General features: G+C 44.0%; 1 protein-coding gene across 1 annotated transcript in view; it reads right to left on the bottom strand.

The window, feature by feature from the left end:
- Positions 1 to 580: 580 nt before the first annotated feature.
- The window catches only part of TBC1D22B (TBC1 domain family member 22B), a 68753-nt gene continuing 46181 nt past the window's right edge, over positions 581 to 23152 (bottom strand). Inside the window, exons 11-13 of the mRNA XM_056557935.1 lie at positions 15310 to 15437; positions 14773 to 14868; positions 581 to 1926 (exon numbers count right to left, since the gene is read on the bottom strand). Of these exons, the coding sequence (XP_056413910.1) occupies positions 1798 to 1926; positions 14773 to 14868; positions 15310 to 15437 (353 nt within the window). The 3' untranslated portion in view covers positions 581 to 1797. The remainder of the gene's footprint in view (positions 1927 to 14772; positions 14869 to 15309; positions 15438 to 23152) is intronic.

Genomic DNA, 23152 nt, shown 5'->3' with positions numbered 1-23152 from the left:
TAGACTCTAGAGAGACAGCTTTTTCTATTTGGAGAGAACTGCTTTGCATAGATATGATAGAAATAAAAGAATTGAATCCATTGTAACTACATGCAATGTGGTGTGTATCTTTCTGGCCTTTCAGGTGTTGTTGATCTCCAAAAAGGAGAACACAGTTGCCAATGACAACCAAATAGATGTTACCACAAATATTAGCAGCAACCTCAGTGTTTGCAGTGGGCAATTGCTCCACTTTTCACATATTAAGGGGGTACTCTGCCTACAGACATCTTTTCCCCTAATGAAAGGATAGGGGATAAGATGTCTAATCACGGGGGTCCCGTCGCTGGGACGAAATGCAGCACCTGGCATTCTAAACAGTATGTTTAGAACACTGTTCCCGCAGCGGGACGTCACGCCACCTCCCATAGACATGAATGGAGGGGGCGTGGCGTGAAGTCACATCTCCAGCTAAATGTTTCGAATGTCAGGTGTGGGGCAGTTGCGGCACGGAGATCACGGGGGTCCCTTTGGATAGGTGAGAAGATGTCTGTGGGCAGAGAACCCCTTTAACATCCCTTGACAAATAAATCATCAGCGCAATATTGTAGAAATAAGCAATCTTTTATTGTCATTACACAAATCCGCTGTATGTGTAAACTTTGAGTGGTTATAACCTTTTTACTAAATTAAAGGTTTTTGAGCTTTTACCTGTTATAAATATTCTCTCCATTTATTATTATTATAGTGCCACAATGCAGAGAAATGTATTCAAAATGTAGGGATGTGTGAACTTTATTCATTGTCACAGTTAGATGGTCAATGAACAAAGGCATGCATTCCAGTCCGATAGGAAAACCTAATCCAACGATATTCCATAATTGCACTTTACTGAGCAGAATTTCTCCACTGCTTGCATTATATGATGAAGAAACGTCTTCACTTTTTCTTCCAGTGACTTTCATATGCGATTCCTTATGAACATGAGTATAAACAAGCACAAATGGAGTAGGCCACGGCAAAACTGGCACTTCATAGTCCACCTTGTAGTAGCAAATCTATAACTGCAACACCTCACAGAAATCACAGTACAAGTATAAGTCTTTAATAGTACATAGAAACCATAGCCTAACTTTATCTTTACAAAAAAAAAAGTTCTAAGGTGTTCTGCCATCTTTCTGAAATCAAAGGTTAAGCTTCTTGGTTAGTACCATGCGCAATATCTGTGTTCCAGTGAAGAATAGCAAAATATTCATATTTACCTCTATTTCTTACTGGCTGTCCCTGAGTGATGCTCATACAATACTTGTGCACATTCTAGGGACTATAGGAGCTGCACCTAGGGGATATGTCAGAGAAATGGAGGAGTCCCTGTTCTGGTGTGTGGTGGTGTTTTGACATAACATTCAAAGTTCCAAAACTTTTACTTTTTGTGGGAGTGTCTTTCAACTATTATTTAGTTAATAATCTTAAAATTTTGCACATTTTACACAGTAGCCACAATTTTCAACAAAGACAAAGCATATAACGCTTGAATGAGATAAAGACAATCACATTTTACAAATAAATTTAAATTATATACAGTTCTATCCATATACATATGAAAGTCTGCTAATATACAAATAATCTGTACAGGGTTGATCACAGGTTCAGTCATTAGTCTTTAAATAAACAGACATTGGACGCACTCTCACACAAATGCTTAAAAAAAGTCCCAGTGAGTGAGTGAAGTTATGCAGGAGGCACCGGTGCAAAATATTCACGCCTCTTCCTGGTACCAGGATTTCTGGAGTGTTAAGTCATGGAGCAGAGGAAGTTTTATCGACGATAGTGGTTGGGAGCATCTGCAAACATGTACTTAAGTCTGTATGCTTCTGCCAAGAGTAGGCCGACTTCCTCATTGCCCCAGTGGATTGTAGGCAGGTTTTGGAGCAGCATAAGTAATCCCTAAAAGAAATGATATGGAAGACATGAATGTAATCTATATTTTTCTCTCTAGTTAACCTTCTGTTGAAAAGCAATACTAAAATGTAATGTGGGTGGAGGGGGGCAATTTTCCTCTGGTAGGATCTGTTCAGACTGAAAACATGGCCTCATTTACATAAATAGATAGATTAGAATATTAAAGAGAATGTGTTAAAGGGAAGGATCCACCCCACTGGACCACCAGGGACTGTTCAAAGGTCCGTAAAGGGTTAATAGCCGGTCGCGGCAATTGCCGCATGTCGGCTATTAACAGAGGCCCTCAGCTACAAGAATCAGCTGGGGGCTGGCCGGTATGACGTGGGCTCCCATACACAGTTAACGGCACAAGGACGCATATTCACATCCTTGGTCGTTAACCAGTAAAAGAAAAATTCTTTAATAAAGTTATTTTAAACAAAAATGCACGATAGTGAATTATTAGGGGTCACAAAACATAAAACTGGATCTGAAATTACAAAGCTACACTAAATAACAAACATTACAAAATGTCTACATTGACATATAGTGGTCGTTCCGGTGGGCATTACTAGTTTTCAAATTGCTGGAAGAAATAATTTTGGGGTTGTCCCAACTAAAATTCACAAGATGTGTCAAAACTGTCTGCTTGGTGAAAGTACAGCTCTACATCAGGGACACTGACCTGGAGACCACTATATCTATCTAAAAATTAATGATTAAGATGGGGATACCCTAAAAGATTTAGGCCTAAATTTATCAAACTGTGTGAGAGAAAAAAAATTGAGTGATTTTTCCACAGCAGCCAATCACAGCTCAGCTTTCACTTTACCAGAGATCATTAGCTGAGCTGTGATTGGCTGCTGTGGGAAAATCACTCCACTTTTCTCTCACAGTTTGATCAATCTGGGACTTAGTCATTTGATCCACACCCATTTATAGTGACTAAACTTTTCAGTAATAATTGTGACTTTCTGAATAAAAAAGATATAATCGTTCAGGTGCAATAGACTGACACTTCATGTTCTCTGTAGCTCATTTTTCCAGCTTTGTTATAGCCAGGAACAGAACATGCAGAGTGATTACCTTATTAGAAGGGGGAGTTCATCACAAAATGGCACAATAACACTACAAACATAGGATGCATCTTCTTTCCAGGATCTGGTCTTGGGGAGTGGGCTGTACACTTTCTGGAGACTGTGTTTATTCTATTACAGGGCTGGACAAATTTGTTAAGAAGAACAACAGATGTTTTTGTTCGGCACACCAATGTACAGCAGCAGATGGCTTTGGTCAGTGCTTTGGTGTCATGTGACAGACCTCAAATCAACAGCCTCAGCCGTGAGGTACCTGAAGTCCGCTGCTGCTGTTATATTGGAGCGCCAACCGCAGGCTGATTGGGGTGAAATCAGTGAAGGAACAGAGGTGGAGTTAAGCAAAACAGGTGGACAGGGCTGACAAAAACCTGGTTGCCACCATACAATTCTTAGTCACTGTGGTGATCTGGCCCCCAGCATTTGTCAAGCCCTGTTCTATTAAGACATCTTTCACAATTAACCCATTTAGCTCGAGACATAAAGTGAGCACTTAGCGTGCAGTACTCTATCCGACAGGAAGGAAGCATGTCTTCAATGTGCCCTTTTCCACAATGTTTTATAAAAATAGCTTGAACACTTTAAATGAAAAGCACCTTTTTTCCTCTTGTATATATTTCTATCTTAATAATGGAACTACAATGCATACATGATACATTCCCTTAAAAATTCCTTGACTTAGGGTTATAATAATAAAGAAGGTATGTATCTAGGAGACTAGCTTAGCTTACTTTTTCTAAAAGCAACTAGAAATACCTACAAGCATAGACATAAAAGTTACCATACCTTGACATTACTGAAGGTAGTGCAACCTATTTATGCTCTTTTAACAGCCATTTCAGTCTACATTGTCCTTCAATGCGAATACTGACAAGAAATCAGTCAAGATATATTTAATGTTAACAGGGGAGTCAAACTGTTTTTGTTTCTAATAAAAAGGAATTAAAATAAAAAAAATAAAAATAGTTTATTTAAGGGGTACTCTGCTGCTCAGCATTTGGAACAAACTGTTCCAAACGCTGGAAACAGGCGGCGGGAGCTCATGACGTCATACCCCGCCCCCTCATGACATCACACTCTGCTCCAAACGTTGAGCAGCAGAGTAACCCTTTAAAGGGCACACAATGTTGTAGGTAAACAGTTTACACAACTATTATCAACCAACGTTAATGGCTGCAAATTTAAATTGCTTACCTTCAAAACTGTGTGGTCATATGAGCGCTCTAACATACGGTGCCATGGCTGTTGTGTGTAACTGCAGGCTGCCCATGGACTCACCAGTAGTACAGTCCAAGTACAGGCCTACACTATGCACAAAACAATAAGTCCTATGCTCTATTCTCTTAGACAGTAGAAGGTGTCCAAAAGCTGCTGTAGACTGTGTATCTCTAACTAAATGGAAAGAAACGCTTCATAAAAGATTTTTGTATTCATTATTAAGCTTTATCAGCTTTTGCCCTACGTCCAATATCAAAAATGTTTTCCCTACGTTACTGGGACATTTGAAGAGGTAGCAGAAAACACTGACCCAACATTTGTATATATCACAACATTTTTAAGCACACATTCCATATACAGTGGATATAATAAGTCTACACACCCTGTTAAAATGCCAGGTTCTTGTAATGTTAAAGGGTACCTCTCATCAAAAAAAACTTTTGATATATTATAGATTAATGTATGCAGAATAACTTTACAATTGCATGTTATTAAAAAATATGCTTCTTTCTATTTAATTTTCCACTTTGAAGAAATGACCACTAGGGGTCTCCCTACCAGTCCTGGCAGCAAGCATTTCAGACTCATGCTGGTGTCCTAAACACTACGAGCTGCCAGTCTGCTTTGTTCACAAAGGAGAACACTCAGAGCTGCCAGCCTGCTTTGTTCACAGCCTGTTTGGCTGTGAACAAAGCAGGCTGGCAGCTCTAAGTGTTTAGGACTCCAGCATGAGTCAGAAATGCTTGCTGACAGGACTGATCAGGAAAAATACAATAGAAAGAAGCATATTTTTCATTAACATGCTATTGGAAAGTTATTCAACATTCATTAATCTAAAATATATCAAAAGTTTATTTGATGAGAGGTACCCTTTAAGCCCTTCCCGACCTATGACATACCTGTACGTCATGGGTGGCAAGGTGTTCCCGACCCATGACATACAGGTACGTCATGAACATTTTTGCCGCTACTCGCGGCATCCCGCAGCGCCCGGTAAGATGGTGGCTGGCTATCACTGATAGCCAGCCATCTTACCATGCGACCACGGGGGGTTTCATCTCCCCCCCCCCCCCCCCCCCCCCCAGCGAATCTGACTAGCTGATAGCAGCGTTTCGCTATCAGAATACATAGCAGCGCGGTGTGTGAGTCCCGATCACGGGGATCGGGACACACACCGCTCTGCTAAGTGTCCCTTACCCGTCCCCCGGCATCACTTACCCGGCCATGCGAAGTCCTGAGCGGTCCCGACGCGAGCGGCGTCCTCCAGGCGGTCCCGGCGGCGCTGCGTCCCGGCGGCGAGTTTCCGGCAGCAGTGCGGCATCTTCATTGGCAGCAGTGAGATCGCCGTAAAGCGATCTCACTGCTGCCTCTGGGAGTTTCAAAACTGCAACTCCCAGCATGCCCAGACAGCCTTTGGCTTTCTGGGCATGCTGGGAGTTGTAGTTTTGCAACATCTGGAGGTCCACAGTTTGGAGACCACTGTATAATGGTCTCCAATCTGTGCTCTTCCAGATGTTGCAAAACTACAACTCCCAGCATGCTCAGTCTGTCCAGGCATGCTGGGAGTTGTAGTTCTCTAACATCTGGAAGAGCACAGATTGGAGACCATTATACAGTGGTCTCCAAACTGTGGACCTCCAGATGTTGCAAAACTACAACTCCCAGCATGCCCAGACTGCCCAAGCATGCTGGAAGTTGTAGTTCGGCAACATCTGATCCTTCAGATATTGCCGAACTACAACTTCCAGCATGCCTGAAAGTCTGGGAGTTGTAGTTTTGCAACAACTGGAGGCACACTAGTGGGGAAACATTGTCCGTTTCCTACCTCAGTGCCTCCAGCTGTTGCAATTGTTGCAAAACTATAACTCCCAGCATGCACTGACAGACCATGCATGCTGGGAGTTGTAGTTTTGCAACAGCTGGAGGCACACTGGTTTGGAAACACTAAGTTTGGTTGCAAAACACTTGAAAGTTTATTACTTATCTTAGTGTTTCCAAACCAGTGTGCCTCCAGCTGTTGCAAAACTACAACTCCCAGCATGCACGGACAGCCAAAGGGCATGCTCGGAGTTTGCAACAGCTGGATGTTTGCCCCCTCCCCCCAATGTGAATGTACAGGGTACACTCACATGGGCGGAGGTTTACAGTGAGTGCTGCAAGTTTGAGATGGCGCAAATTTTGCGCTGCAGCTCAAACTCCCAGCAGCAAACTTGCTGTGACTGTACCCTAAAAACACTACACTACACTAATACTAACCTAAAATAAAAAGTAAAAAACACTACATATACACATACCCCTACACAGCCCCCCTCCCCCCAAAAAATGAAAAACTACTGGTACGCTACTGTTTCCAAAACGGAGCCTCCAGCTGTTGCAAAATAATAACTCCCAGTATTGCCGGACAGCCATTGACTGTCCAGGCATGCTGGGAGTTTTGCAACAGCTAGAGGCACCCTGTTTGGGAATCATTGGCATAGAATACCCCTATGTCCACCCCTATGCAAATCCCTAATTCAGGCCTCAAATGCGCATGGCGCTCTCTCACTTTGGAGCCCTGTCGTATTTCAGAGCAACAGTTTTGGGACACATATGGGGTATCGCCGTACTCGGGAGAAATTGCCTTACAAATTTTGGGGGGGCTTTTTCTTCTTTAACCCCTTATGAAAAGGTGAAGTTGGGGTCTACACCAGTAAGTTAGTGTAAAAAAAAAAATTTTTTACACTGACATGCTGGTGTTGCCCTATACTTTTCATTTTCACAAGAGGTAAAAGGGAAAAAAGACCCTCTAAATTTGTAATACAATTTCTCTCGAGTACGGAGATACCCCATAAGTGGGCGCAAAGTGCTCTGGGTGCGCACAACAAGGCCCTGAAGGGAGAGTGCACCATGTACATTTGAGGTGATTTGCACAGGGGTGGCTGATTGTTACAGCAGTTCTGACAAACGCAAAACAATAAATATCCATATGTGACCCCATTTTGGAAACTACACCCCTCACGGAATGTAATAAGGGGTGCAGTGAGCATTTACACCCCACTGGTGTATTACAGATTTTTGGAACAGTGGTCTGTGAAAATGAAAAATAAAATTTTTCATTTGCACAGTCCACTGTTTCAAATATCTGTCAAACGCCAGTGGGTTGTAAATGCTCACTGCACCCCTTATTAAATTCCAAGAGGGGTGTAGTTTCCAAAATGGGGTCACATGTGGGGGGGTCCACTGTTCTGGCACCATAGGGGCTTCCTAAATGGGACATGCCCCCCAAAAACCCTTTCAGAAAAACTCACTCTCCAAAATCCCATTGTCGCTCCTTCCCTTCTGAGCCCTCTACTGCGCCCGCCGAACACTTTACATACGCATATGAGGTATTTCCTTACTCGAGAGAAATTGGGTTACAAATTTTAGGGTGATTTCTCTCCTTTTACGCCTTGTAAAAATTCAAAAATTGGGTCTACAAGAACATGCAAGTGTAAAAAATGAAGATTTAGAATTTTCTCCTTTTCTATTCCTGTGAAACACCTAAAGGGTTAAAACACTTACTGAATGTCATTTTGAATACTTTGGGGGGTGCAGTTTTTATAATGGGGTCATTTATGGGGTATTTCTAATATGAAGACCCTTAAAATCCACTTCCAACCTGAACTGGGCCCTGAAAAATTACGATTTTGAAAATCTTGAGAAAAATTGGAAAATTGCTGCGGAACTTTGAAGCCCTCTGATGTCTTCCAAAAGTAAAAACTTGTTAATTTTTTTTATGCAAACACAAAGTAGACATATTGTATATGTGAATCAATATGTAATTTATTTGGAATATCCATTTTCCTTTCAAGCAGAGACTTTCAAAGTTAGAAAAATGCTAAATTTTCTAAATTTTCATGAAATTTTTAGATTTTCTACCAAGAAAGGATGCAAATATCAGTGAAATTTTACCAATAACATAAAGTAGAATATGTCACGAAAAAACAATCTCGGAATCAGAATGATAACTAGAAGCATTCCAAAGTTATTAATGTTTAAAGTGACAGTGGTCAGATTTTCAAAAAATGCCCAGGTCCTGAAGGTGAAAATGGGCTGGGTCATGAAGGGGGTTAAAGGAATGAGAAAGATCTATCTTGTCAGAACTTTTTCCACCTTAAGGGTTAAGGTCACACGTAGTGCATAAGCATAAAGTAACTTATCCTCTATTTACAGGATAGGAGATAAGTGTCTGATCGCGGGTGGGGGTCGGATTTCCTGAACAGGCCACAGCTCTCTAAGAGGAGCGAGTGCTGGGGACGGTATGTGCGCGATTCATTCTCTAGAGACCCGAGTGCTGTACTTCGGTGCTCCCACAGAAATCAATGGAGAGCGTGCTGTCCTTAGCACGATCTACTGTGAAAGAGCCAGGCACTGTGCAGAAGATCATAGGGGGTTCCAGCGGTCGGATCCTCCACGATCAGACACTTATCCCCTATCCTGTGGCTAAGGGCTAAGTTACTTTTAGCAGCTCACCCCTTTAAAGCATGATTCTGCCACCACCATGCTTTTCTGTGGGTATGGAGTGCTTTGGGTCAGGTGCAGTGTTGTTTTTGAACCAAACATACGTTAAACCATAACACATTTTCTCACATGCTTTGAGGGACTTTAGCCAAGCTTAGATGTTGTTCTTTGTAAGAAAAGGCTTCCATCTTGCCACCCTACCCCATTCATATAAAGAATAAAGGAGATTGTTGTCACATGTAGCACACAGCCAGTACAGCCTCCCGGACCAGTTTTCTTCCCGTGTTTTCATCTATTTTGGAGGGATGTCCTATCCTACAGACAATATATACATTGCAGGGGAGCGGAGCATGCCGCCCGCTCCCCTAGTTATTAGCTTTTGATCGCATCGGGTTTCAGAAGTGAGACCTGGTGCAATCAATCCCCCAGCCCCTGTACTGCTACCCCCAACGTGGAGCAAACTCTGTTCCATGATGAAGGTATTAGTACAAGCACTGCAGTAGTCTCCCCAGCTGCCCGTAGACTCCCGCAGCCAGGGGAACTACTACCCCCATCATGGAAAGGAGTCTGTTCAATGATGAGAGCAGTAGTAGTCACAGCTGTGGGAGTCTGTAGGCAGATGAATTTTCATACTAACTGATGAAAAACTGATGCAAAAGGATGCCATTAAATGGCGTCCCTTTGCATCAATTTGCTTCCGTTAGTAATATGGTCCATTTAGGAAGCATTTTCGGGAGAAAAATCGGGACGAGGCCAACGGCCGTGTGAACCTAACCTAAAGCAGCAGGGACGAAGAGACAATTTTTCAAGAGGGGGTTGGGGGGAGGGTACTTCACTGATAGCATAGGCACACATCCATATATTCAGAATATGTGAATCTGTTTCCCAAGATAGTATCTTCAGAGCACGCTTCCTATACTGTCCCCTCCACTCATAGCGTTCATAGCCATTATTCCTCAGATTATTATACTACTATATACTATTTAAAGCAAAGTAAGTGAACAGAATTTGCATGTAAGGTGCTGGCAGACACGAAAGCATGTACATGACCCCAGTAATCCAGTGGCTGAAAACAAACGGCACTAGAAAATACTCACACACATTTCCGCGCAATGGTTATTTGTGATTTACAGATGTTCATCCTTTCTAAGAGGATAGGGCCTCTGTTACCCAGAAGATTTACTATAGTTTACACCAGTAAATGGCATAAACTATAGAAGAAATCTATACAAGCTCATAGCTAGCATAGCTTTCTACATGCTGCGCAGGGTCTATAGCACCAGCCTGATTAAGAGGCACACACTTCTTAATAAATTGTGCAATTTCATTGGCTGCAGGATTTTACTGAAGACTAGCATTTTGCAGGTTTTAGTAAGTTCCCCTCTCAACAACTACTTTTGGGTAATGTAATCCATGGACTGAGAGAGGTCACCAGCTAGGCCGTTCTGACAAGCTGTTAGGAGATGTTAGGAGATGTCAGGAGCTGTAGTTCTGTGAAGGAGCACATACACAGTGAACAGGCTCCAACCAGACAACCAGTAGAGAATTGCTTGCTCTGCTGACAAGCACACGTAGTGTCAAGTTGATCAAAATGATTCTGACTGCTGATCAATATATATATATTAATATGGATATATTTATATGTCATTTCTAATGCTGAAGGAAAAAGATATCTGTTGAACTATGCACCACTTTCCTGAGCTTGCAATCTACTCGTGACTAAATAACCTTGGAATGACGCTATTTGAGGAAGATGCAGATTGTATAAGAAGGGCAAAGTGCGAGAGGACTACATAAATGAACTTTGGCCAAGAAATAAATTAATGCACACTAGATATGCTAATATATATGGACACAATATTTTAAACAACCAATCAGAATGTAATATGCTAATTGTGATGTCATAATTCACCCTCCTACTTTGTACAATGTAAAAACCTAATTTACTTCCTGGGGTACCTGAGGAGGGAATTCATACCAACCTGACCTGGTGCGAATTTTCTTATGTCGACACTCGGAAATTAGTACAGCGATAGTGACTCACAGATTAAGGCCGCACAATAACAAATCCTTAACAGTAGCTTTCACAGTTTCCATGTCCACTATCCCTACATAGGTGACACCTTCATGTCACATCCCCAGTCTCTGCTGGACCATTTCCTGGTGTGTAGCATAAGGAAATCTCGTGTCACTGTGCCCTTTATGTGTCCTGCCATTGACAACCAGCCAAGATCACCTCCATTTGCAGTGGTGTTCGGATCGAGAAACCTGGACTGCAATGGACTGGAAACTAGGGGTGTGAATCGCCAAGAATTTGGCGATTCGATTCGAATCGCGATACCAGCGTGGCGATTCGATATATCCCGATATATCGCGATACCGTGTAGGTGACGATACATCGCGATATATCCCGATTCTGTCTAAAAAACAATGTCTTTTACACTTTTATTAAAACTTTATTTTAATTTTATTTTTTTAATACACTTCATTAGTCTTTTAGGAATCATTAGATTCTTCAGACAGATGAATAGAGTTCTATTGAACTCCATTTATCTGTGATCCATTGATAGAGCCTGGTCCAGCCAGGCTCTATCAATGACAGAGCCACGGAGAGCAGGGAAGCAGAGGTAAGCCCTCCGGCTACCTCCACAGTGGATCGCCCGCCCGCGATCACGCTGCGGGGGGCGATCTAGCCCACCAGGGAGCATACACATGTCCCTTTAGACGCCGCTGTCAGCTTTGACAGCGGCGATCTAAAGGGTTAATAGCCAGCCGCGGCGATCGCCGCATGCTGGCTATTAGCGGCGGCCCCCGGTTACTGAGAACAGCCGGGGGCTGCAGAGTATGGAGCGGGCACGAGTCGGAGCCCGCTCCGTACACCCAGAGCGCCACCGCGTCAGATCCGGCTGACAAAATGTGGAACTTGTATCTCCTGATGCCCGGGACATGCTGTTCTGTGCATCAGGAGATACAAATTCCACATCACTAAAAGAATCGATTCAAAAATATTTTGAATCGATTCAGTATCGGCAAGTGAAAAATCGCGATAATCGCGGGAATCGATTTTTTCTTACATCCCTACTGGAAACGTATCTTCTTTAGTGGCAAAAGATTCTGTTTAGGATCAGACGATGGTTAGGTTCAAGTATGGAAGCCTCATGGTGAGCACTTCAATCCTGCTTTTGCTGTGGGGAGAGACTCTAACCCCAAATACTGGTGTGCTCTCAGGTGTTGCAAAACTACAAATCCCAGCATGCTAAGCAGCAGGTATCATGGTCTGGGAAGTGGATGGGAGACCAACAGCAGTAGGAAACCAAAAGCAACAGGTCATAGCAGTGTTTATTAACCAGGGTACCTCCAGTTGTTGCAAAACTACAACTCCCAGCATGCCCGGACAGCCGTTCGCTGTCCGGGCATGCTGGGAGTTGTAGTTTTAAAGCAGCTGGAGGGATACCGGTTGGAAAAAACTAATGAGCTTTGTTGGTCTCCCATCCACTGCTCAGACCATGATACCTGCTGCTTAGCATGCTGGGAGTTGTAGTTTTGCAACAACCAGAGGCACCATGGTTGGGAAATACAGCTCTATGCTCTCTCCTCCCTTTTATCAGAAAGAACAGAGAGGGAAAGAAATGAAAATTTCAGACTGAAACTTTATGTAACGTTAAGAAGGGAATTTGTTATATTGAACAGTCTGATGTGCCAGCATCATGTCATAGAGCTGGAGAATTTGCGCCTGCTCATCTAAGTTTGATTTTACTTAGATTTTCAGTCTCTGGCCATTTATCACAGATGTTATTTTAACTACAGGTCATTACTTTTGCACCATCATTTCTGTATCACCTTGTATATCAGCTTGCCCAGCTTCTCCTGTACTATAAAATAATATTGGTCAACTTGACTGCAATTTTTTTATGGTGACAGATTCCTTTAACTCAAGGTATTTTACTTGTCAAAGATGCTCCTAAACTTTATGGCCTTTAGGTTACTTTTTCTCATTTTCATCCTTATGTATTCTTTCAGCCATAACATTTTTTTTCTATTCAATCTATTACTTTTGTATTTGAGACCTTGTAATTTGTGGGATAAGGTGGAGAAGTTTTAGGCATCATTTTGGTACATACAAGTTAAATATGTATTTTTTATCATGGCAATATACATAAAAACAGCATTACTAGCTATCCATTCAGTTTGCATCCTGGAATTCACAAATAGCAAATAGATATCTTGAAAACAGGGATGTACAAAAACAAACAAGCAATAGAATGTTTCAGAATTTTACAGGGAATCTGTGATCAGCTTCACCTGCTCAAACCTATTGGTATAGGCTTGTAGCGTGGGTAACACCGATGACAATAATACTTACCATTCCCAGATCTATGCCTCTGTTCTAGCAATATTCCTGATTTTCTCAATATGTTAATGAGGTATATTGGTGCACAGGGGGCATTCCCAAGCCACTGGTGCATGGTGACATCCGGCTTGAATCTTTGTAGGAAATGTTTCCTTCCCTGTGCTGAGCCTCCTATGCTGCAGAATGGAGCTCCACTCTGCAGCTCCACACGGCCGCCCACAGAAGACATGAAGTGAAATCTCGCTTGCGAGAGAGATTTCAAAGCAGAGAGGAGTGGAGCTCCATCCTCCAGCATAGGAGGCTCAGCACAGGGAAGCTTTTCTTGTAAAGAATTAAGCCGGACATAACCTTGCACATGGGGCTTGGGAATGCTCCCATGTACCAATATACCTCATTAACATATTAAGAAAACCAAGAATATCACTGGAACAGAGGCACAGACCTGAAAATGATAAGTAATGTCATCAGGGTCATCCGCACTACAAGCCTATACCAATAGGTTAGTGCGGGTGATACTGATGACAGATTCCTTTTAAAGTCACATAGTGAATTATGTTTCAACTATAAGCCTGTGTTGGCATTAAGGGCAGGGACATTTTCTTTTTTTTGTGTTTTGCCTTTTAATATATATAACTTTGTTTTTCCATTCACAGATTAATTTGAGGGCTCATTTCTTGCAAGGACCAATTGTACCTTGCAAGAACATTTTAATTTTACAATAAAATAAACTGCAAAAAAAACATTTTGCTAAATTGGGGTGGGGGTTATGAAGTGCATGTGCAGTGTTATGAAGTAAAACTGACATTTTCTTTTTATTCCGTATTTAAAATGATTCCCAGATCTATTTTTTAACGGAAAAAAAAGTATGCTTAACATTGCCTTATTCTGACCCCAAGAAAACTTTTGTTTTCCATTATTCTGTGTATTTTGTCTGTTTGAGGGCTTTTTTTTTATTGCTACCACTTTGGTTTATATGCAAATTTTTTATCAAATTTTTTTTCCTGAAATCTACAATTCTGTTTTTTGCACGTGGTGATAACAAATATGTTTATTTTTTATGTAATTTTTTTTATTTGAAAAATGGCAAAAGCAGTCAATTTTACAATTTTTTTTTACATTTTTTAATAATAATTTTTTTTTTTTTACACTTCTTAAGTCCATCTAGAGGACTTTTATAAGCAATCATTTAATTGCTTATACTAAACAATGCTACGCTACTGCATAAGCATTGTTTGGTTACATCAGCGCTCTGCTGGGAGAATGTGCCTATTAATAGATCAGCCCATGGCTAGAAAGGACTGACCACCGCCACTCCCCCACCCCCGCAGACACAATGGCAGATTTCCGATCGGACAGGTGAGAGACATTTAAGAATTAAATGACTGACATTAGCATGATTGCAGCCATCACTTGCTTCATAGCCTTATAGCACAACGCACTGTACATGGAAAGCACAGTGCGTTTAGATAGCTATGACAGAGCATGTACGGAGCAGGATGCCTAAGAGTTAAATTATATGGTTAAAAATGCAGCCACAGTTCAATAGCAATGGCTGATGATCAATATAGACCATCCATGAATATTACGTTCAATGCCCCCATAAATTTATTTGACCATTGTACAAAACCCAATAAAATATATGTGAATGTATGTATCTTACTTCTATAAAACAAAACAAGCCTTCTCATTTGAATTTGAGTGATTATCTACCTGAAAATCTTCTTCATCCAGAATTTCTTTGCGCCATTTAATAAGAAATGCTGCACAAACATAAAGGTGGAAATGGGAAAAGCCTTCTGGTTCTGCCTGTAAAAATGGAAAAAAAAATTATCTTACATTACCTACATTAAAAATTCCATGTTTATTTTGTAATCTATTGTAATTCTTTTCCTAAATCATATTAATATCTTATCTTCTGACAGGAAAAATAAAATTATTAAATGTTAAACGTTTATAAATGGCTTCTAACTGCTGGTCACCGCTCTTATATGTTCAATGTGGTGAGAGACTGTGCGCTAAATATATGCTGCTGACTATTATTTACCACATAGATCAGTGTTTCCCAACCAGGTGCCTCCAGCTGTTGCAAAACTACAACTCCCAGCATGCCCGGACAGCCTTTGGCTGTCCGGGCATACTGGGAGTTGTAGTTTTGCAACAGCTGGAGGCACCCTGGTTGGGAAACACTGACATAGACCATAAGAGAAACTGATGTTTGAGGAGTAAAACACAGGAAAACCTAAGTACCTGGTAAGTATCCCACAATCGTATAGTACATCTTAATGGAAGCTCCCTCATTAGCAGATTATTCATCCATCGAAAGGCAAACTGCAGATATTCAACTTCATATTTTTGAAGATGACAATGTACCTGGCCTATAGCAAAGGAAAGGAAACAGCAATGTTACTATGGATGTGGAGGTTAAATTGCCAAAACAGATCTCCTAACAATCTAAGACTGTAGGTTACAAGTCCCCCCCCCCACCTTCAACAGTGTACTAGCCATAGAACTACCACCTCAACAGGAGGCCAGTCCTAAAAACGTCCCCCACCAAAGGCTCAGTAGCCACAGCTGTTGCCCCAAGTACCCAACAGAGTGCGATGTAAAAGGAGTTCCACGTGATAATGCCTGCCACAGATCCTTAAAACAGTAGGTGGGCAATGCTTCTCACAGGTTATTAACTTTTCACTTGTGGTTACAACTTGAATGTGATGAATCTGCAGCTTGCTGGTCGCACATGCTTGGTGGCAGCATGAGGAGTAAGTGCTGTCTGATTACGAAAAAGCATAGAAGGGGAACTGGGAGCTAATGTGAGAGGCTCAGAAGGGAGGGAGGACAATATGAACTGCACAAAAGAAAGGATACTCACACATATGTAAAAAGCAAAATAGTTTTTATTGCCCATAATAACCTATTTTAAAGGGGTACTCCCCTGAAAAACTTTTTTTTTTTTTTTTTTTTATCAACTGCTGGTGCCAGAACGATTTGTAAATTACTTCTATTTAAAAACCTAAACCCTTCCAGTACTTATCAGCTGCTGTATTTTCCAGAGGAAGTTCTTTTCTTTTTGAATTTACTTTCTGTCTGACCACAGTGCTCTCTGCTGACACCTCTGTCCATGCCAGGAACTGTCCAGAGTAGGAGCGAATCCCCATAGGAAACATATCCTGCTCTGGACAGTTCCTAAAATGGACAGAGGTGTCAGCAGAGAGCACTGTGGTCAGACAGAAAGGAAATTCAAGAAGAACTTCCTCTTGGAAAATACTGCACCTGATAAGTACTGGAAGAGTTAAGATTATTAAATACAAGTAATTTACAAATCTGTTTAACTTTCTGGCACCAGTTGATTAAAAAAAAAAAAAAAAAGGGATTTTTGTCTTACCGTAAAATCCTTTTCTCAGAGGATCCATTAGGGGACACAGACCTTGGGTGTATGCTGTTGTTGCTAGGAGACTTGACACTAAGGAAATCAAAAAGTAGGCTCCTCCCAGCAGGATATACCCGCCTACAGAGCCTGAGGTAATCAGTTTAGTCCCCAAGCAGTAGGAGAGGACCGAAAGGCAGAAAACCAAGACCAGTCCAAGGTAACCAGAACAAAAAATGAACTGAACACACCCTCGGACAGGTAACCAAAACCGGAACACCAAAGAAAGGGCGGGAGCTGTGTCCCCCAATGGATCCTCTGAGAAAAGGATTTTACGGTAAGACAAAAATCCCTTTTTCTCTATCGGCTCCATTGGGGGACACAGACCTTGGGACGTGCCAAAGCCGTCCCTAGGGTGGGCACAGAAAACAATCAAGGGGCAGGCTGGGCCACCGGCACCTGCAACACCTTACGTCCCGGATGCAAAGGTATGAACCTGGTAGAATTTAGTAAAAGTGTGCAAGGACGACCAGGTAGCCGCCTTACAGACTTGAGAGGCTGAAGCTCTGTTATGAAGAGCCCAGGAAGCTCCAACAGAACGCGCGGAGTGAGCTGAAACCCTGAAAGGAGGGGTCTTCCCTCTACAACGGTAAGCTTCTGAAATGGCAGACCTAATCCACCGCGAAATGGTCGCCTTAGAGGCAGGTAAACCCTTACGGTGACCGTCCGTAAGAACAAAAAAAGGAATCACACTGACGAAAAGAAGATGTAACCGAGAGGTAGGTACGCACCGCCCGTACCACATCAAGTTTATGAAGCAAACGCTCCCCGGGATGAGATGGAGCGGGACAAAAGGACGGGAGGACGATATCCTCATTAAGGTGGAAGGCAGAAACCACCTTACTCAAGAAAGAAGGAACCGGATGAAAAACAACTTTGTCCTGATGGACAATTAGAAAGGGAGAGCGGCAAGAAAGAGCCGCCAATTCCGAAACCCGTGTGATGGAGGTAATTGCCATAAGGAACGCAACCTTCCAGGAAAGGAGACGAAGGGAAATCTCCCTGAGGGGTTCGAAGGGCGCGCCCTGTAGAGCGCCAAGGACCAAATTCAGATCCCAAGGAGGTGTAGGAGACCTGTAAGGAGGACCCGCGTGGGCCACTCCTTGAAGAAAAGTCTGAATATGAGAATCAGATGCCAGAGGGCGTTGGAAAAGAATGGAAAGGGCAGACACTTGACCCTTTAAGGAGCTGAGAGCTAATTGTTGATCCAGCCCTGACTGCAAAAATGAAAGAAGTCGAGGAAGGGAGAACACGACTGGAGAAAGAGATTGAGATTCGCACCAACGAAAATAAGACCGCCAGGTACGGTGGTAAATCCTTGCGGAAGAGGGCTTGCGTGCCTTAAGCATGGTGCAAATCACCTGTGTTGAGAAGCCACGGGCCCTTAGTACCGCGGTCTCAACCACCACGCCGTCAAATGCAGTGACGGTAAATTTGGGTGGCACAGGGGACCCTGAGAGAGAAGGTCTGGACGAAGTGGAAGGCGCAGCGGAACGTCGTCCAGGAGCCGGACGACGTAGACGTACCACGCCCTCCGAGGCCAATCTGGAGCCACGAGAATGGCGGGAATGTTCTCCGCTTCCTCAGTACCCTGGGAAGGAGAGGAAGAGGAGGGAACAGGTAAGGAAGGGCGAACCCCGACCAAGGAATTACCAGTACATCCGCTGCTAGAGCACGGGGGTCCCGTGACTTTGACAAATAGAGGGGAACCTTCTTGTTGTGGCGGGATGCAAAGAGGTCCACATCTGGGAGTTCCCCAGAGGCCGCAGATCTCTGCAAACACCTCCGGATGAAGGGACCACTCTCCGGCGTCGGGAGAGGACCAGCTTAGGAAGTCCGCTTCCCAATTGTTTACGCCTGCAATGTGAATAGCCGAGATGGCCGGAACCCTGAGCTCCGCCCAGAGAAGGATCTTGGAAACTTCGGCCATCGCCGCCAAGCTGCGTATGCCGCCCTGGTGATTGATGTATGCCACCGCAGTGGAGTTGTCCGACTGGACACGAACTGGGCGGCCCTGGAGAAGGCTCTCCCATTGTAACAGACAAAGGTAGATTGCTCTCAGTTCCAGGATGTTGATCGAGAAGAGTGTCTCCCTGGGAGACCAAAGGCCCTGGACTGTCCGGTCTTGGAAGACACCCCCCACCAACCCGAAAGGATGGCATCCGTCGTGACAACCAGCAAATGGAGGGGCAGGAAGGAGCCTCCCTGAAGAAGCAGGGGGGAGCGGAGCCACCACAGAAGGGAGCGGCGAGATGCCCGAGGAAGTACAATCTTGCGATCGAGGGACAATGGAGACCTGTGCCACCGGGATAGAATCGCAAGTTGAAGGGGTTGAAAATGAAACTGAGTGAAGGGAACGGCCTCCATGGACGCCACCATCCGACCCAGGACTTCCATGCAAAATCGAATGGACACTGGGGAGGGTTTCCTGAGTATACGAACCCTTGACAGAAGGGTCAATCGCTTGTCCGATGGGAGGTGAACCGGGGCGGACCAGGTGTCGAACCGAAGTCCTAGAAAAACCAGGGACTGAGTGGGGGATAGGTTGGACTTGTCCCGAATGACCAACTAACCGAAGCGAGACAGGACCTGAAGAGTGAGGCTCTCTAGATTCTGGTCTCTGGACGGAGCCTTGATCAGAAGGTCGTCCAAGTAAGGGATCAATGAGAGCCCCCTTGTCCGTAGCAGGCCGATCACCGGTGCAAGGACCTTGGTGAATACCCTCGGAGCTGTGGCCAGGCCGAAGGGGAGAGCCACAAACTGGAAATGTCCCTCCGGGACAGCAAATCGGAGGAACCGCTGGTGTCCCGGAAAAATTGGAACATGGAGGTAGGCGTCCCTGATGTCCACCGAGGAAAGAAACTCCCCCTGATCCATGGTCGCCACAACTGAACGGTGAGACTCCATGCGGAAGTGGCGCAGAAGGAGATGCTTGTTGAGAAGCTTAAATCCAAGATTGGGCGTACGGAACCCCCTTTCTTGGGAACTACAAAGAGGTTGGAATAAAAACCTTGAAAGCGTTCCCTGGAAGGAACCGGGACAATGACCCCCTGAATGAGGAGGGACTGAAGTGCACCCCGAAAGGCCTTTGCCAAAGAGGGAGACTGCGGAGCTCAGGAAAGGAAAAAAACGATCCTTTGGAAGAGAGGCCAACTCAATCCGGTAACTGTTGGACACCACGTCTCTGACCCAGGAGTCCTGCACCTGTGTGGTCCAGATGTCCCGGAAGAGTAACAAACGACCTCCCACCCGAGAAAAATCTGCGGGTGGGGGCGTCCCTTCAGGCAGAGGTGGGTTTGCGGGTACCCGCCTTGGGCGAAGAGCGGCCCGAACGGTTATCAGATTTCCAGGATGGGTGAGCCTGGAAGAAGGGAGCCTTCTTGTCCCGAGAAGGCGCCTGCCTAGTCCCCTTCATGACCCCGAAGGTCCGAAAGGACCGAAAGAAGGTAGATTTACGGCGGGAGGTAGTAGTATGGGCCTTATTTTGAGGTAATAAGGAACCGTGGCTTCCGAGATGATCTGGTCTAGGCGTTTACCAAAAAGTCGAGAGCCAGTAAAAGGAAGCCCAATGAGAGACTTTTTTGAAGCTGTGTCCGCATCCCAGGCTTTAAGCCACGCGGATCTACGGAGAGCCACAAGGTTACCCATGGCAAAAGCAGCACAGCAGGCCGACTGCATGGAAGCAGAACATAGAAAATCTCCCGCTTTAGAAAGCAGGAGAATTAAATCGGCCAGTTCTTCCGAGGAAGCCCCAGAAGAAATGCCCTGGCGGAGTTGGGAAACCCAAATCGCAAGGGCACTGGAAACCCAGGCAGAGGCAAAGGTAGGGAGAAGAGATGAACCCGTAGTCTCAAAGGCAAATTTAGCCAAGGTTTCCACCTTTTTGTCCTCTGGATCCTTAAAGGATGCAGCATCGGACAAAGGTAGGGTAGTGGTCTTAGATAGACATGAGACTGGTGGGTCCACCGTAGGAGGTGAGGTCCACCGGGCCATAAGGTCCTTAGCAAAGGGATAACGCGCTTGAACCTTCTTTATTTCTTGAAACCTCTTGTCAGGATGCCTCCACGCAGACTCTAGCACGGCTTCAAATTCAGCATGGGAGTGGAACATTTTGGGTGCTGGACGGGCACGATAAAAGGAAACTTCTGGGACAGCGTCCGAAGTTTCTGGGTCCTCTAGGCGAAAGGTGTCTCTTATGGCTGAAACCAATGAGTCCACCGTATTGGTCATGTCTGCGTGATCTTCTGAGTCAGAGACAGAAGCAGCCTCATCAACTAGTTCTCCAGGGGAGTGGGAAAGGGTGGAGGCAGCCTTAGAAGAGGAAGACACTGACCTGGCGCGCCGTTCTGGAGACTCAGAACGGCGACTCGCGGAGCGTATTATAGAAGAAAGACACTTGCTGGAAGACTTAGCAGAGGGACGGTGCCGCCCATGAGAGGAGTGCCTACGTCTGTACAAAGACTCCAGAGAGGAGTCAGAGGAATGACCCCTATTACGCTTGTGAGAGCGCTTAAAAGGGTGAGGGAGAGCGAGGCTCTACAGGGGAACGGTGTAAGGAAGACCTCTCTAAGGCAGTCACCACGGAGCGGGAGACCTGCGCCAAGTCAGAAATAGAGAGGGAAGACACCCATATTGAAGGGGCAGCAAAGCCCACTGGGTTTACCTCAGGCTCTGTAGGCGGGTATATCCTGCTGGGAGGAGCCGACTTTTTGATTTCCTTAGTGTCAAGTCTCCATGCAACAACAGCATACACCCAAGGTCTGTGTCCCCCAATGGAGCCGATAGAGAAAAATGTTTTCTAGGGGAGTACCCCTTTAATTCTTAAAACTGGGTTGGTAAAATGAATTCTAATAGGGGGGAAATAAATTGGAGCAGATGGCAATATGTACATAATGGGAGCTGTAGTCTTCTACTCTCATGGGTTGCTTCTGAAGGCTCCCGAGAAGGAGCACACAGGGTGCAGCATGTGACATATTTAGGAATCAGCATTAGTGTTACATTGTTGCTATGCCTGTAATGTCCCTGTAGCCTTCTTTCATGTTAATTCTGAAGCATGCTCCATACTATAGGGCTTAACCATTAATGGGCTGTGAATGTTAACTCTTTATCGAAGAGGACATACAAGCTTAATGTGACCAGTTACATGGTTTTTGGACCCTCAGCTGCTTTTGTGCCTTACTACATGAATTATTATCTATACATACACTTATATACCAAATCTGATCCAGCCTGTAATGGAACTAGACTTTGAGAATGTAATTTCTTTTTTGAAATACTGCTATGGTACAGACATTAATGGTATTTCCCCTTGAAGACAATGGATGTAACTGTACGTCTTGATGCACTGGTACTCAATGCACCAGGATGTACATGTACATTCTGTACATGAAGCGAGCACCGAAAGGTGCTTACATCATGCACATTAGGTCCCGACTGCGGCGATCAGCAGCCAGGGACCCACCGGTGATGGGGGACATTAGCAATCATGCTGATGTCCACCATTGACCACTCAGATGCCATGATCAATACAGATCATGGCATCTACGTCAATGTGGCACTTTGATCAGCCAAGAAGGCGGACTGAGGTCCCCTCATCTGCTCCGGCCGTCATCTCGGGGTCCCCTTACCTGCTCGCCGATAATACTGATTAGTACTATTCAAATGCTTTCCATTTCATGGGATATTTTTGTAAAAAACTTGACAATAATAGCTAGTAGTCTGTGTTAGGGATCGACAGATATCGATAATCTGTGACCTTTCAGGCCGATAGCCGATAACTTATAACGATATTCCGGTATAATTTATCGGCTATTCCCCGTCCCCCCCACCCCCCCAAGCGCGTTCTCGCTTTCCTTCTCACTTTCTAAGAGGCATAACTTTCCCCCCCCCCCCATCTTCAGACTCAGAGGGCTTGTTTTTTGTGCAACTAATTGTACCTTGTAATGACTCCTTTCATCTTACCATAAAAAGTGAACGGCGCAACCAAAAAAATTATTGGTGTGGGAAAATTGATAAGAAAACCACAATTTTGGGTTTCTTTTACACTGTACCCTTTACAATAAAACTGACATGTTTTCACAATACCCAAGTATACAAGCTTTTCTATTATTGTGCTACTTAAAAAAAAAAAAAATAATAATTCAAACTTTTTAAACAAAAGGAGTATGTTAAAAATTGCCCAATTCTGATCCCTATAACTTTCTCATTTTTCTGTAGACAGAGCTGTAAAATGGGGTATTTTTTTGGCACTGGATCAACGTTCTGTCCCTATAGATCTAGTATACATAACCAGCGATGTTATTATTCTCCAAAAATGCATCCAGACCCGTTTTGAACACTTTTATAGAGTTCACCATGACCACCTCCTCCCCCGTCTGTGCTGATGTAGAAACCTTCTTTCCTCTACGTAGAGGATGTCCCCTTGTTATAGATACAGTCCTGGGTATAAATAGATCATAGGAGAGATCTCTGTACTGTCCCCTGATATATTTATACATAATTATTTGGTCGCCCCTAAGCCTTCTTTTTTTCTAAATTTAATAACCCTAATTCTGATAATCTTTTTAGGTACTGTAGTCCTCCCATTCCCAGTATTACTCTGGTTGCCCGTCTTTGAACCCTCTCCAGCTCCACTATATCTTTCTTGTACACTGGTGCCCAGTACTG

Source organism: Hyla sarda, chromosome 2, assembly GCF_029499605.1.
Source record: "Hyla sarda isolate aHylSar1 chromosome 2, aHylSar1.hap1, whole genome shotgun sequence".
Classification (NCBI taxonomy): Eukaryota; Metazoa; Chordata; class Amphibia; order Anura; family Hylidae; genus Hyla; species Hyla sarda.
The sequence above is the reverse complement of the archived record's forward strand: the minus strand, read 5'-3'. Positions and strand labels throughout refer to the sequence as shown.